At 42.0% G+C, this 15,852-nt stretch overlaps 1 protein-coding gene across 1 annotated transcript; it reads left to right on the top strand.

The window, feature by feature from the left end:
* The first annotated feature begins 4,708 nt into the window (after positions 1–4,708).
* On the top strand, positions 4,709–10,864 carry LOC119746388 (neuropeptide S receptor-like). The gene has a single exon (XM_038223303.1). The coding sequence runs from the start codon at positions 5,119–5,121 to the stop codon at positions 6,166–6,168; it is 1,050 nt and encodes a 349-aa protein (XP_038079231.1). The 5' UTR covers positions 4,709–5,118; the 3' UTR covers positions 6,169–10,864.
* The last annotated feature ends 4,988 nt before the right edge of the window (positions 10,865–15,852 follow it).

Below are 15,852 nucleotides of genomic sequence, written 5' to 3'. Positions count from 1 at the left end.
TTCAATGTTTAAAACTGTATAAGAAAAAAACATCAAGCAATTTTATTCCTGTATTCCTTTAAACTTCGTTCGGAAAAAATTAATCGAAATTTTGAAAAAGCACGTATATACATGTGCCAACTTTACGATCTTGACGAATAATCTTTATAACCCATTTCTTTAACCCATCTGCCCTTTTTTGCAGTTACTACGCAAACTACACAAGTTTAACATTATTATTTCGGGCTACATATTTTTTATTATAATAAGTCTTTCTAGCGCTTTCTTTTTTAGTTTTGGCCTTTGTGAAGGGTGGGCACTAAGTGCATATTGAATAACTAGCTCACTTTATGGGGGTGAAATTGAATTTGCATTGGCTATTTTGCACCTTTTGTCAAGGAAATGCATTTTTAGGGGGGGGGGACGACTTCGCGTAATGCAAACCTTTCATGGGCAGGTTGCTTTCAATTTAATCAGTTTCGTCGTCGACTACGCGCTTGCGTGGGTGATGCTCGGACTCATTTCAGATATTCTGTTGGCATGGCAACGCCGCCTGATGTCCCACGTCACAACAGACGCGTCCAAAACCGTTGCATTTCGAGCAGTTTAAGGGGGGAAAAATCCCAGAGAACATTATTAAAGAGACACTCCGTCCGGAAAAGCGCCCAATTGGGCTTACAGAACTTGTTTTAAACGAAATGATATGAATTGGAAAGAGCACTTGAAAGTAGAATCTTAACGTCCACACAACCATCCTTGAAAATGTGCCGTTTTTGTGTTATTCTTGCGAAAACGAATTCCCGGGGTAAATATTTTGACTCAAAGATCGAGGTGTTTGGGTGCTAGTCGTGATTCCAGTCGCACATTTTCTCACCAGTGCAATGCATGCTGCGGACGTGCGGGAAACAACGTGTGTGTTTTGGTGCCGTGTGTACTTGTACACATGTGTACACGTGTACATCGTACATTCGTCTGACATCATGGACACAGAGGCTGGGGCAACGTCCAAGAAGGAGACTTATATTTACGACTGAAAATACTTATGCGTTTGCCACAAAATGTCCGAAATGTCAGAAATAAACAACCGGTTTTGTTGTTGTTTTTTCTTCTTTTCTTGGGAACAGTGCGACATTAGCTTTCAGTTTCCTTTCAACCAGACTTTCGAAATAGGATAAGTAAACAATCTTAAACATAACAATTTGGGCGATTTCAGGACAATGTGTCCCTTTAACATGACTGCTTTGTAGTCAATTAATGGATGTTTAGCTTGCCCAAGAAGGGAAAACGTGAACAAAAACATCAAACGGTCTCTGCATTATAGTGCACTTTGTTGCTCCCATTGTTATAAAGGTGTAAGGTAAGGTAATGTATCCATAATGATAGGAAACTATCGTCCTTCATCTGGAGTGAAAAATATGTATGCATTACCATTTTTTCTGTTTCAAATTCATTCTTAATGTTTATTTCACTGTCTTCAAGCAAAGCTAATGTAATGTAAGCAAATCTCGCATGACCTTTTTTAAACATGGGCGTTTAAAATAAACATTCTAAATTAAAATATGACCGACATATGGACGCTGTCTTTCTAAGCCAGATGACGAAAGTTATATCTCTGCAAACACGGCAATACTGTTTGCCGTCGATCAGAACTTGCTATTTCTATCCGACTTAATATCCTCCCCGCGAGAGCAAAGCTGTCTAGGTTTATCAAAGGTCGACGTGAATTTTGCACGTCGCACCTGCTTCAACAGCCTTTATGGGTTACAAAAAAAATATTGCTATACTTCCCGGTGTTTCCTTGCGGGAAGGAATATCTCTCATTTCGGTGAAAGCCTTTTTATCCCCCGTTTCTAAATTTAGTCCGTGGTTCCGTAAACTCGAGTGGGAGATCTGAGAAGCAATTGCCTACTTCCGCTAGGCCAACGCAAACATTTTGCTATTGCCACTGTTTTCTAACAATTGAGCAAAGGGCCCTTTTTTTCCTTCTCGTGCCCGCGCAGTCTGCCAAGAAGAATGACAAATCTTCCCCCATCGGGTTCGCTATTATAGCCGATGATGTATTAATACTCATAATATTGACTCAGTAACGACTGACATGATCTGCTTGATACGAACCAGTTCGTCTGTGCACAAATATCTCCGAGCAATAACTAGTGCTGCAGCAGGGATCGTATATCCTACGGTGAAAAACAACCCAGGTGATCGGCTGAAACGGTTATATCAAAACCAAATCAGTTGACATGGATGAGGCGTGCATCTGAAGAATAAATCTCAGTTCCCTCAGGAATGACAATTTCGTTCTGTTGGATTGTGCGAGCACTGCAGGAATTTCGATTCAGAGCGCTCGGGGAAAACGTCACATCTGAGTCGCAAGAGGGAATCCCCAATGATATGACTTGTGAAACTGAATAGATGATGTGACATTTAACAGATATAGTGTTCCAGACAACGGATATAAATCAAATTGGGCACTTGTGACAGGATAAAGGCATAACACATTGGTAGCTGTACTCACATGTGCCATATGTAATAATTATAGCTATAGCCTACATCATGAGTTTCCAAAATCCCTGCAAGCCAGGTTTGATATTAATTATTTGGACATACCGAAACACAGACATAAATTGAAAGTTGTGGTGAGGCCATTCGTAACGGGAAAAAGATAATTTGAAGAGGAAAAAAGTGCGAGTGCACAATAAGCTCTGGCCGTCTTGCCTGAAAATCTTGCATGAAATCTATCAAAATGATTCCTGTCAGGGCTGAACAAAAAATGCGACGCCCAAAAAGGCGACACCGACGGTACATATGGAACACAATACTTTAGACGTATAACTATATTTATAGCGATTTGTGATAAATACCACGTGACCATAACAATACTGCACATATTTTGCCTCCATTAACACATTGTTCATGAATATGTATCCCTCTAAGCCAGTTCGTCATTCCAAAATAGTCTGGTGCCCAGCAACATTTGTCCAGTTTTTTGGGGGGATAGCTGCGGCAGAACACGAGGCTGTGGGGGACGTGGTAACCAAATCTGCATTCTGTGCAATTTTCACTGAGCAATCGAAAAGAGATGGAACTTTGGTTCGCACACAAATTTTGACACAAAAGACACCTAAAAACACTTCGCTGTCCAAATTTTTGGTTACAAAATGTTATACTTCGATGATCCCTTCAATTTTGCTGGTACCCCGCTTTGCCTTTGCACGCATACGATGACATTTGTATCCCGAAAGAAAAAAGTGCACATGCGCAGTTAGAATACCAAACTCGCTTGTTGTTACAAACAATTGTTGTTAAGCATATAATGTTTGATGTTGGCTTTTTTTTTAAATTAAAATTTGGTAGTTATAGTTTTTTTGTGGGAAGCTTATGGGGCCTTATTTTGTTCAATTTTCCGGGGACAGACCGACCGACCACCAAGTGACATGTAGAAAGTCCTTTCCAGAGCTTAAAAACCGCCAAACCGGAACTCCCGATACTTTTTCATATACCTATTCGCTGCTCTGTTTGGAAACACAGTTTTGTGTTTGTCTTTGGCCTGGGCATTCGAAACATTCAACTGTATTGCCTGGCTTGTAGGGGACAAACATTTGTTAAACAAGCACTTGCTTTATCTTCTTATACGCTTTCTTCAACTGACACAAATTCCAGGCCGATTTTAAACATCTTTGGCGTCGATATCATAAAAAAAATGCGACCGTGCGAATTGTGATGGAGTGCCTGCAGTGGACAAAGTACACAGGTCTCTCCGATAGTGTTTTTGTAACCGAGTGTTGAACATGGCGATGGGATTGTACTGAGTGTCAAGAAAAAAAAAGTTTGCCTGCCCCCCGCCCCCGTCCCCCATTTAACATCAACACAACCACCCACTGGAGACCATCTCTATACTCGTTTATCCATCGATCGCTCCGGCCCAGCTACGCGCAAAGTGTCTTCAGAATGTGAAGGAGAAAAAGGAAAGCAAAGGATGCGAAGTAGCAAGCAGGCCGCACCATAATAAAGCAACCTAAAAAAGAAACTAGAAACGCGCGTCACAAAAAAACGGGAAAATCTCTGCACGGTCGATATCACTCTGACCATTTTGGCTTCACGTGTACGTCCGTATACCGCGTATGCTGTTGGTTTCCGTGAATCGTACATGTGTGATGTGTACCCTCCGTGACCGTGCATTCTCTACGGAGCTTCGCTTCGCTCTTGCATTCGATGGACGGCTGGGGGTTTATGATTACAATATCAATTTGAGGAAGGGGGAATAGGGAGAGACTATATAGACCAGCTGTCAGGGATTCTGTGTTTGGTCTCATCCTGATGGAGGGTAGATCAGACCGGCTGGGGCAAATAGGGGACAAATACTTGCCAGTCGCATCCATATCGATAACATGTGAGAACGGTGAGATATACCAAAGGTTCAGGTAAAACGTTGGATGTCGAACGTAAAAGACGTAAAGATCTATTTAGACGACAAGAACGTTTGCATCGGGCATTACAATTGAAGGGTCTTAATGTAGAACTTCTGTCAGGAGCATTATATCTAGAATTTCAGGGGGAAGAGTACTATGTTGTTAGGTTCCCTTCTCAATTTTTTGCAACTTTGCGTCGGTTTAATTTAATTAAAATGGAATCCGTAATTGCTATCTTTCTTATATAATTTAGTTAGTGTGCATTCGTGAACGTTTTGTGATTTTCCATTGTTTTATTTCTTTTTTCATTTTGCAGGATGGACAGCGTGCCCACCTAATGTGTACTTCCCGAACTGGGTGGCTGAGCCTGGTGACTGCGCATGCGCAGACAGCCCTCGACCAATGACGTCTCTTCTCGCGCGTGGGGTATGATCACCGACTTCACGACTCTTCGGTATTCAGTGGGCGACTAGCAGCTCTCGGCTCGCCTGTTACGCTGACTGCGTGTTGACGAAACACTGGATCGATACCCGGAGCTGGTTAAATTTTCCCCCGCGGAGTGCGAGGATCGATTCGGACAAAGTAGCCGGTACGGCACTCGCAGGACCTGGACTCTGGCACGCCTCCAGTCTCATAGTTAGTTGTGGAGAGATTTTCTAAAACCCAAGAGTAACCATCCTGGGTTAGCATCCGTCCCTTAGCTGTGGAAAAGACTTTGAAGGATTGCAGCATGGAGGAGGAAAGCAATTCCACGGTTGTACCGACTTATTTCGATGCAGATGGCGAGGAGGAAAAAGACGAGTTATACGGTCACGATGATAACACGCGGACGATAGCGATCTCCGTGATATTCGTGGTGACTGTGATCGGTAATGGATTGGTCCTCAACTGGCTGTTCGTGCATCGCCGAGAACGCACGAGAATACACGTGTACATGACTTTCCTGGCTTTGGCCGACCTGAGTGTGGCCATGATACCGTTGTTGGTATCTCTGATCATGACTCTCAAGGGTAACGTATGGGAGGGTACGGACGCAGGGTGTCGAATCCGTATGTTGATGGAGAGTATGGCCCTGATGGCCTCCAGTAACATGGTGGTCGCCATCGCGGTGGACCGCTACCACTCTGTCATGTTCCCGCTCCGCAAACAGCTCTCGGAGTTGAAAGTCATCCCGATCGCCTTCGCTCTGGCCTTGCTCCTGTCGCTGCCGCAGCTCTACGTGTTCCGCAAGGATGATTTCAACGGCACCAGCCACTGTAAGACCATCTTCAAGCCCGGCAACGACCCGTACCGCCAGGCGTACCTCATCTACATCGCTGCGGTGGTTTTCATTATCCCCTTCCTAGTCATCAGTGTAGCCTACCTCCGCATCGTGGCTAAGCTCTACAGCGACGGCAAGAATCTCTTCCAGAGCAACTGGAAAAAGTCAACGCGGTGGAGGACATTAAAAATGACCTTTGTCATAATCGCGGCCTACGTGATTTGCAACCTGCCGTATTTTACCATAGAACTGATCCGAGCCATTGCGGGCAGTGATAGCGTTAACGTGGTAGCCTACAGTATCTTCAGCGTGTTCGCTCCGTGTAGTAGCGCCTCCAACCCCTACACTTTCCTCTTCTTTAACGCGTGCCGGAAATCCAGGAATCGGAAGCAAGGCCAGGGGGCGACCACACAGACTGCCGTGTTGGAGCAGTCCACCACGCCTAGGCTGGGGCGAGAAGTCAAGGCAGTCGACTGCGCCTACAAGCCGGCCAGATCCCCAGTCAAAACGGCCATATGACAACAACAGTCCGGGTACCGCTCCTCTGAAGCGATAGAACTCATGGAACAAAGACCGAACGCGGTACCTGACTAAAACTTGGCCTTTTCTTATTCTCTCATAATAGTAGATGTGATAGATCATTATTGTATTCAGTGTATATTCATCTTTGTCTTGTTTTTGACAGCTTCACTGTGAACGTGTCTTAAAAGTGCTTGAATGTGTTCAACTCAACGATGCTTCAATTGCTTAATAAAAACTCATACAAAATATGATATGATAAAACTTTTTCTCCCCTATAATTATGTCGTATAATTTTGTAAAATATTCAATGAAGATATGAAACTTTTCATGCGACTCACGTGTATTGTCTGAGCAGAATATCACTTGCACATTAATGTTCACAGTGGTAGCTATACGTCAATTTTGTTTTTAATAATGTATATAGCGACAAGCGATAATGGACAAGAATAACAATGATCACAATGCTATAACTGAGCTTGATTTTTAAGAAAAACATGGTTCTGTAATACATGGTTCTTCTAGCTTCAATGCTTAGATTATAAGAAGATGTTGATTATATCGACCGCGGTGTTTGCAATGCAAGCTTTGACAGTAGAGCCAAACATTCTGAACGTACAATGTAGTTGTTCTGCCTTGCTGAAAAACTTAATACCATGCTGTTCCGTTGGCAAATTGTCCGAACGGCACATTATGTAAAATGGTATTTGGAAGTTTTTTATTGTGCAAAGACGGTTCGAGCAATGAGATAGGTGCTTATACTCAAAGTCTCAGCCTACATGCACCATGACATGGGCAGACTGCCATCAATGTGATTATACAGACAAACGCTCACCCGCCCGAAACACTTTTTGTGCATGTGGGGCGTATTCAAATGTTGTGAATTCAACAACCACTTCACGTTGAATGCCTAATGGAAAACGCCATATGTCCGCTGGCGAAACATTCATATTTAACCACAGTGTAAATATTCAAAGTCCACAACATGCAATAATTTCCCCTCCGACGAGCAGTGGAAATATTGCATTTTTAACTTGTTTCGGAGACGGGTGTTGGCTTTCACGTCGAAACTGAGAGTCGACGTATTTTAACGTCAGTGAAATATGAATATGAATCAATGACATATGGTATATTTAATCATTGAGCACAGTGAAACCTAAAACAGCGGATGTTCATAAACAATCTACTTCAGAAGATAAAAAAAAAGTGTACATAAACCAGGGACATTTTGAAGATGTCAAAGTGATGACTAAAAACATGTTCTCGTTAGCTCAGGAAAAAAGTCGTCATCCATGCACAACCAAAGTCGTGAAAACGCTCAGCCAATGACCAACGCCTACACATGTTTCTGGTTAGGGACGCGAGAACATGCCCTTGGGCAAGGCTAAGTTCAGACAGTTCTAGGAACATAAGAGGGCGTCTTGGAAATAATGACGTCACAACGTGTAGCAAACCAAGTCAATAATTATGTGCACGACTTCGTGGCTCTGCTTACCGTTAGCGAACAATCCCCGCTTACTGTATAGCAGAAAGTTCCGTGCTTACGGTAAGCGTATGTCACGGTTGACTTATGCGCTGCGTACATCCCGTAACTGAGGATTCTGCACTTGCAGAGGTTTTTTTCTGCTAGAGCTGTTAGCAAAGAATGGTGATCGTTAGCGCGGAAGTCCGTGGTTAGCAGAACCTTGACATTGGGCCCTGTTCAACAAAATGAAAGTACCTTTGCCACGATGTTTTAATGCGCGTTGCTGTCTTGATAACATACATGCCTTGAAGATTTTACAGACAAAACGTCGCGAGGCAGTGTGATATTTTTTTCCGAAGTTTTCAATTGTAGTAATACCTCGAAACTGTTTTTGCAATGGAAAATCCCTTACCATTTGAAGGGTCACACGTAAAAGGTAAATTGCTTTTGAAACCATCAACCCTAAGACATTGTAAATATTCTGACCGACTGATACGATCAAAAGACAAACGTTAACGACAGACACTGTACAGCTGACGTACCTTAATTCCTGTCATTGTGGTCTTATCAAGATAATAAACAGGAAAGTCGTAAGATTCCAGTCGCAGGTACGAATCTACTCTTGTTTCAACTTCCTTGAATGATCAGGCTCAGAAAATTGAATAATTACTCAACCTCCTTTAAAATTGACTTGCTTGAGAGTAAACTGATACCCATCGCACCTTTCATCTTAAATATTAATCTCCTTCCAACACTCTGGTCGCGGACTTAATATGCACGATCTCTCACGCGATTGCATTACCAAGGAAAATAATCGAGCAAGCCAATCACTATTGACCCCTCTCGCAGACTACGGCCCGCTGGGAATTCCTTACGAACGATGCCGCACCGCGTAGAGTTTCAGGGGCCCATTCGCTCTCGGACTATTTTTCTCTTCAGTGTTGTCCTCTCCGAGCAATCTTGGCTACACTATTGTAATGTAATATGATCCTGGACCATTCCATTTGTGCATTAAACGGACAGGCCATCAGGCCTCAGGCCATTGGCCTTTCTCCTTTTTTCTTAACAACAAATGTAAGGTGAAACATTCAATGCCAGATCATCAACCATTGACTGTGAAAGTTCCTGTACACTTATATTTCATTGATGGCTTTTAGAGGCCTGCCTTCTTTAAGACTTGCTGTTGTCAGTTCTTAAGCAATTGACATGTCGTTCTGATCCTGTCTATTCGTTGATAGCTTCCAAGTCAACAGGGACTTGTGTAGCCGGGAGATGACAGTTTGGCCAGCTGCCTATAATTAATGAATTACTTGACCCAATTGTCAAATATCCACTGGGGAAAAGTCCCTTGTAACATTCTTATTAACAGTGTCAAAGCCTTGAATAATTCTCTCGCTGTTTTGGCTTAGTTTTACACAGTTTTTACACATCGATACTAAACTATAGCCTTTAGAAAAGAAATAAATCTTATTGCTGAAACATGATCTAAATATTATTCTGACCTTACAGATACCTCGATCTGTAAGAGATGTTCAATTCATTCGCACTGATATAAATACTGTCTATTTGTGATTAATCACTGTTTGTAACGTAAGGACATTCGGTGGTTGTGTAGCAACGGGGCAGGAATGGTAATACTCAATACTTTCCCCGGAAGAAAGGCAAGAAAACAGAGCACAAACGAAAACAAAAAATGGCGCTTCAGTTCCATCATTCGAATTGTTTCAGTATGTAAAAAGAAAGTATTAAATTCGAAATTTTTGATTTAGAAAACTTGAGGACTTATCCAGCGAATAGAACATTTCTGAGAGACTCCTTGCAAAAAAAATCCAGGAAAAAAAAAGATATACTTTGATTTCGACGCCAAACTCTACGCAACATTAATGAAGACAGATGAACGGACGGACGGACAATCCGATGCGACTGTATATTTTAGTTGAATTTGTTTGATTATTGAAGATTTAGTTTAATTGCTGCACGGATCTTGATTCAAAATTTCACATTTTTTTCCAGACTTTGGAATTCATTAAAAATGATTAAATATGAACTGGTGTTGGTTAAGATCCAGTGTTTTAAGATGTGTCCTGAACTATTGGAAAACGGGTGGAGAAACCTGCATAAGAACTTGGATGGCCTCCCGAACTGACGTTAATCGTCAGAGTTTCCATGGCAACAAATTGGACGCAACCATTTTTATTCGGCCTATTAAGCAACAAAACGTGCTTGAAACTACATGTAGGCCTGTCTGTGTTTTTGTGTGTGTCAGCGTGCTTTAATGTAAACATTAATTATTAAACTTTTTCTGCAAGTGAAACTAAGTCATTTATTGTTATCATTGTAAACAATAATAAAAAAAATGGAATCCTATCCAAGCAATATCCATATTTGAATGACTTTAATTTTAATGATTTTAATGTGTCTAATTTAAATCCTGATATTCTCTGTCAAATAATAATAGACCATAAAACAAAAGAATGTTCTTAACACTTATTTCAGGTGTATGTTGATAAACATTCATGTTATTGTATATAATTCAAATAAATTATAGACGACGTAAGTGTGAACACATGTGGAGTATGCTTGACAAGATGGGACACATTGTTACTGGCCCGTGTATATAATTGCATGATGCAGATAGAGAAGTTACAAATAAATGTTCAGTTTATTTTTACACCGACGTATTATTAAGGATTGGTACGAAACGGTATTTCAACGGCGCATCTTTTTTACACTGTAAAAATTGCCCGGCGCATTTTTGTTACACTGTAAAAATTGCCCAATGTTGGTCAACTCATACCAACTGCCAACACTCTTGGGGAAATCCTTTCCAATAGTTTGTAATTTTTTTACCCAATGAGGTAACTTCATACCAACATGATTTCACCCAACTTTTTGTTGTTGTACAGTGTAGATTACATTAAGTGTTTCAATTTCTCCCCACTAGGGCAAGATAAGAAGCATTTAGTTCGAGAAACGATCTTCTGTTTTGTTAAATACCAATACCTCTGGACAAGTGTGAACAAAATAATGGAACACAAAATTTGTGCTTGAATGTGCGTTACTTTAAAAAAAATAGAGTTGAATCCAGCTGTATTGATTTTTTTTGGAGGGGTAAAAGTAAGGAGTGTTCCATTTTATCCCGTGTCCCATCTTGTCTCTGTTTACCATAAGACGTAACGACAACATAATCTTAAAGCAAAGAACTGTATATTACCAATGAATGAATAAACTCTCTCGAATGAAATTGGTTGCGGTGATTGTTTGTTTGTTGGGCTGTTGGGGTGTTTGTTTATTTTACTTTATTTTGTTTATTTTTGGGTTGGGTTGTTTTGTTGTTGTTGTTGTTGTTTTGTTGTTGTTGTTGTTGTTGTTGTTGTTGTTGTGTTGTTGTTGTTGTTGCAGCTGTTGTTTTGTTGTTGTTGCTGTCGTTGTTGTTGTTGTTGTATTTTTTTTTTTTTAACTGTCCCAGTTTGTCGTTCCTCAGCATGTTATTGGAACTGACTCACATGCAAGTTCATTTGCACCAATTGTTCACGCCACGTCTCCAGGCTTGTATTTCAGATTTTTTTTTTTTAACTGGCCAGCCGTCGAATTCTTTCCATATAATAGGCATGAATGTGCCTCATGCAGGTGCGAAAAGAGCACCCGCCAAATTACCACTTCAATTTCCCCCTCCTTCTGCGTGACGCACGGGGCAGGTTGGGCCGCTGATTAACCACGGTCGGACGGGGGGAAGTAGTACGATCACGCGTTCGGTGATTGGACTTAGCGCGAAAGATTTCTGAGTAATGCGCACCGCAATTCGGGCGTGCCGGGTAAAGCTAATACGAAATTTAAAAGCAGTGGGCTGGCAAGTGAACTCAGAATTAATGTCTCCCATCAGAGGCCCACAGTGCAATATGGCTGTCGCCACAACGGCTCTGCTGACTGCTACCGTATAAACGACTACCAACAATATTTGATGAGAATAATAGATTGACCCTTGCACATACTGTCGCCATATTGAACGTGTTTTTCGTAATGAATACAAGCAAGGCATGGCAAACTTATAGTTGGTCCCATTCCCAGAGCGCACAAAATACTCAGTTGATTCAGAATAGCTTTTCACTGGAAGTCTTTCCATGTACGTGTGTACACATGGGCCTGATCAGTAGCCCATTCTCTGGCGTTACGGAGTAATCCTATACGATAGGACTACCCAGCTTACAAGTGACAGTGAGCCAGTCAGTCAGTGAGATAGGTACAAATGTCTATTCGTGCGTATCCCTGTTCAACTAGGGCACTGCAACTCTCCAAGATGGCTGTTATGATAAAGACCTGTTAACTTTTGTATCTTAACACAAACAAATCGTTCCGTACCTGCAATTTCCTCCGAGAACGTCATCTTCTTCAGCAGTATATCCCGAGTGTTGAACCCGTGAGCTGTCAGTCACGTGATCCCAATACCTGATCACAATCTCCAGATTTACTTCTATCTCTCTCCATTGGTTAAGTCAGCAAAATATCCTGCCGGATACATCAACGCTAACTTGCATTGGACGGAACTTGTCGTTGCCGTACTTCATTCTTATAATGACGCCGGTCACTGCTAACCCCCCAAGCACAAAGTCTTACGAAGGAAACTCTGGTGTCGCGAAGCATTGTGGGTGTTTCAGAAATCTTCGCAATACGAGATAATCGTTCACCTGCCTCTCCTGATCTTGCCTTGAAAACAGATGTGGTAACTCTATGCAATCGTGTCCAATTCTGGTCAATCTTATCAGTTTTGTTCCATTTTTCTGTTCCAAATTATTTCTCTCTTGTATAATGACACCAAGGATTCTTCAAGCGTTCACTGGCGCTGTCACTCGCTGCTTGAAGAAATCTAGAAGAATACGATGAAGAGATGAAGGGAAGTTCAGTTTAACCCTAAAGGGGCCGGGTTATTTTGACCATCTCTCAGCCGGGGGGGGGGCGGATTCCGCCCCCCCCTAAGATCTCGGCCATCGAGTGACGAAAAATTTTGAAACTCAGCACATGCATAGAGCAACTCTTCCTAAACATGCCCAAGAAATTTCATGACTATAAGTCAAAGGGTTTTGGAATTATGGCTAATTAATTATTCATATGTATGAATGGCAATTCTGCTCGGTGTACACAACGTATATGCGAAAATTCAGTTTTCACGGCGCGTAGCGCCGGAAAATTTTTCGCTACGTGCCAACCCGTGGTCCGATTTTTATGTTTTTGGTATCAAAAGATGCGCAAAGCTCGAGGCTAAAAAGTCATAACAGCTCGGGTCGCGAGAAGCTATCGCGGAAAATGTTGAGGGGGGGGGGCGGATTCCGCCCCCCGGCCCCTTTAGGGTTAAAGGGTGGGATGAAATCGGAAAGGATTTTGCATCAGCCGTTTCACGGATACCACCATCTTTGTGGTCACGTGGTAATCTCAGGAGGCATTTCAATAGAAATACGTCCCATCGTGCTCATGATACAACGGCATGATGGGGTGTATTTCTGTTCAAATTCCCCCGGAGATTATACCCATTACAATTATGTGACGGAGGGGTACCCCGCATGTCCCTATTGACCATAATCATTCTGCCACCATTTCAGTCATGTCCCCTGTATCCAATAAAACTACTGAATGATATTTTTTTGTGCAAAAAGGAACCAGACTATTTTTCCTTCTAGCCTCGCTTTGGTTACGTTGATTTGAACGAGAAAACAAAAATCATGATGACCGCAACATGATAATGGTCTTTACCATATACACACCCAAGACTAATACTACCTAGCAACCCCCCCCCCCCCCGATACCTCAAAAGAATCCGTGAGATTCTGGTAACACAATGACTAGCACTAAAGAGGGGGGGGGGGGGTCCCCTCTGTCCCATATCTTGCCACATAGGCCGGAGATTACTACGTGACCACAAAGATGGCGGTATCCATGAAACGGTAGCCATATTGAATTTCAGGTGAGGTAAAATCTCCATTTTTGGCACTTGCCACACAAAGTGAGGCTAGCATGTATTATTATGTTTGAATAGTCTGGCACCACTCCATTCAACAGTTTACAATTAATAAAATACATTCAGGGAATACGACCAAAATGGCTTTCTCGGTCCACCGGGTAGTTCGACAAACCCAATGCCCTTTACGGCCTGGAAGGGAATCGAACCCAGTTCGCTTGGTGGTAAGCGAGGAAAGAAACACTGTACAAACCTTATTACCAAAGTACAGTGCTCAAGTTGAACATTGTATATCCTCCATACGTCTTTCGACGTCCCTTTGATGTGCTTGAGAACGGCCAGTTTGTTCCGCTTTCTGCTCAATCAGATCGTGAAGTGTTTCCTTTGCTTTAATGCATTCTCTGATCCTCTTAAGTTGTAGAAACCTCGCTCTAATGTCGTGTTACTAAAAAAACACTGTCAAGATTGACAAGGACAGTTTTACTCACGAAAAGGTGCATAACCTAACGAAACTCGGAGTAGATAATGTATTCAGCACTTACTCAACTGAGGAGAATAGTACATGCCAGGCAAAACGGACTAGACATTTCAGCGATGGCCACTTCAGGATAGACCTCGTTGAGCCGTTTATCAATGCCTTCTATAAACAATATCTGACTGGCCAAACAGAAAATATTTCAAGACAAAGCGGATTTACAGCTATTCAGCGCCCTGGAACTGCAGACTTCAACAAAGAACAGAATCGCAGGAATGCCCCACATCAGCGAGAGCAAAATTTGCCACTAACAACCCCCGCACTGTTGTAAATAATCAAAGTTCTGTGCACAATGACCGGGTTTACAAAATTCGATAGGAGGGGAAAATTGGAATTGTTGGAGAGCAGTACATCTTCCAATCCATTGTGCTGATGCCATGAAAAGGTCTCTTAAAATTGAACGGGCAACGTTGCTTGAGACCTAATTTAGAGACAACGAAGAAATTGTCGTTTTGTTCTAAAAGAAAAGGAAAAACCAGCATGATGATAAACCCATGACACTTTGCACGGGACTGAAAACTAAATCCGATCCGGCCCGGGCAGGATTCGAACCCTTGCCACATGCACAGACATGGGCGTCGCAAGGGGGGAAGGGGGGCAAGGGGCAGGGGCTCCCCCCCCCCTCCAAAAAAGGAAAACAAAAAAACAGAGGTGCAAAGTCATATTGCTGTTAATTTAATGCACATTGTAACAACATTGGCGTCCGCAGGGGTGTCAATAGGGATGGGTACGGGGGCAAACGTCCCGGCCCCCGCCCACCCCCGTACAAAAATGATAAATTGAGACTATGCTGGAGAAAGTAAAATGATTTTTAGGAAATAATGTGCTTTGCCCCATCTAGAAAAAAAACCATGGCGACGCCCATGTGCACAATTTCCACACTTGTGGTACGGCATAGGGACATAATTGCATTTTGTGATAAAAGCATGAAACTTGGCATGTGAGGTCTTCATACTATGACAACAAATTCCAGATATGGAGGCATTACATATCTGACCCCTGGTGACCTTTGAGGGGTCAATGACCTTTGAATACTCTATTTATACATATTGTTCTTGAAAACATCGCTTTCCTATGACCTAATTCTATGTATAGTCTTCATACAATGTTAATAACGACCAAATGCGGAAAAATGTCACAATAATTGACATTTGATCTAAATTTTCCTTTTTATAAGGGCAGACGCAGGCGCAATAGAATATAAAAGGCACATCGCACAAGCATCACTCTTGGTAAGAAGTGATGGTAAAAAGGTCAAAACATGGTTATCCAAGTCCATCTGGATACAAAATGGTGTAATAAGTACATAAGAGTGAATATTGCTTGACATAACAAAAATGTACATTTTCCATAACAAAACACACCCACAGATTTCTATTCCAGTCTCATCATATTACGTCTGCCAATAAAACAAGGTGAAACGAGGTCAGAGGTCACCTCAAAATTGCTTGTTGGGTCTGAATTCATAACATGAATGTAGACTAATAGATGCATTACCGTTCTTTGGCACTATTGAGGCTTGGGTCACGAAAAAAATGGCGTTTTGACAAATAAATATGATAAATAACGGCAAAAAAGTAGAGAAGATATACAGAGCTCATTGGCCTCTCCAAGGGTATCCCTACGTCAAATATGATGTCCCTACATCATGCAAATACTTTTCATGGCACAAAGATTTAAATTTTAGACTTGGGTCATGAAAAAAGTGGCATTAACAATTGTGTAAATCGTATT

Source organism: Patiria miniata, unplaced genomic scaffold (genome assembly GCF_015706575.1).
Source record: "Patiria miniata isolate m_02_andy unplaced genomic scaffold, ASM1570657v1 HiC_scaffold_7, whole genome shotgun sequence".
Taxonomy (NCBI): Eukaryota; Metazoa; Echinodermata; class Asteroidea; order Valvatida; family Asterinidae; genus Patiria; species Patiria miniata.
The sequence above is the reverse complement of the archived record's forward strand: the minus strand, read 5'-3'. Positions and strand labels throughout refer to the sequence as shown.

Coding starts and splice junctions, on each gene's coding strand:
- LOC119746388 (XM_038223303.1), top strand. CDS start 5,119: ATGGAGGAGGAAAGCAATTCCACGGTTGTACCGACTTATTTCGATGCA.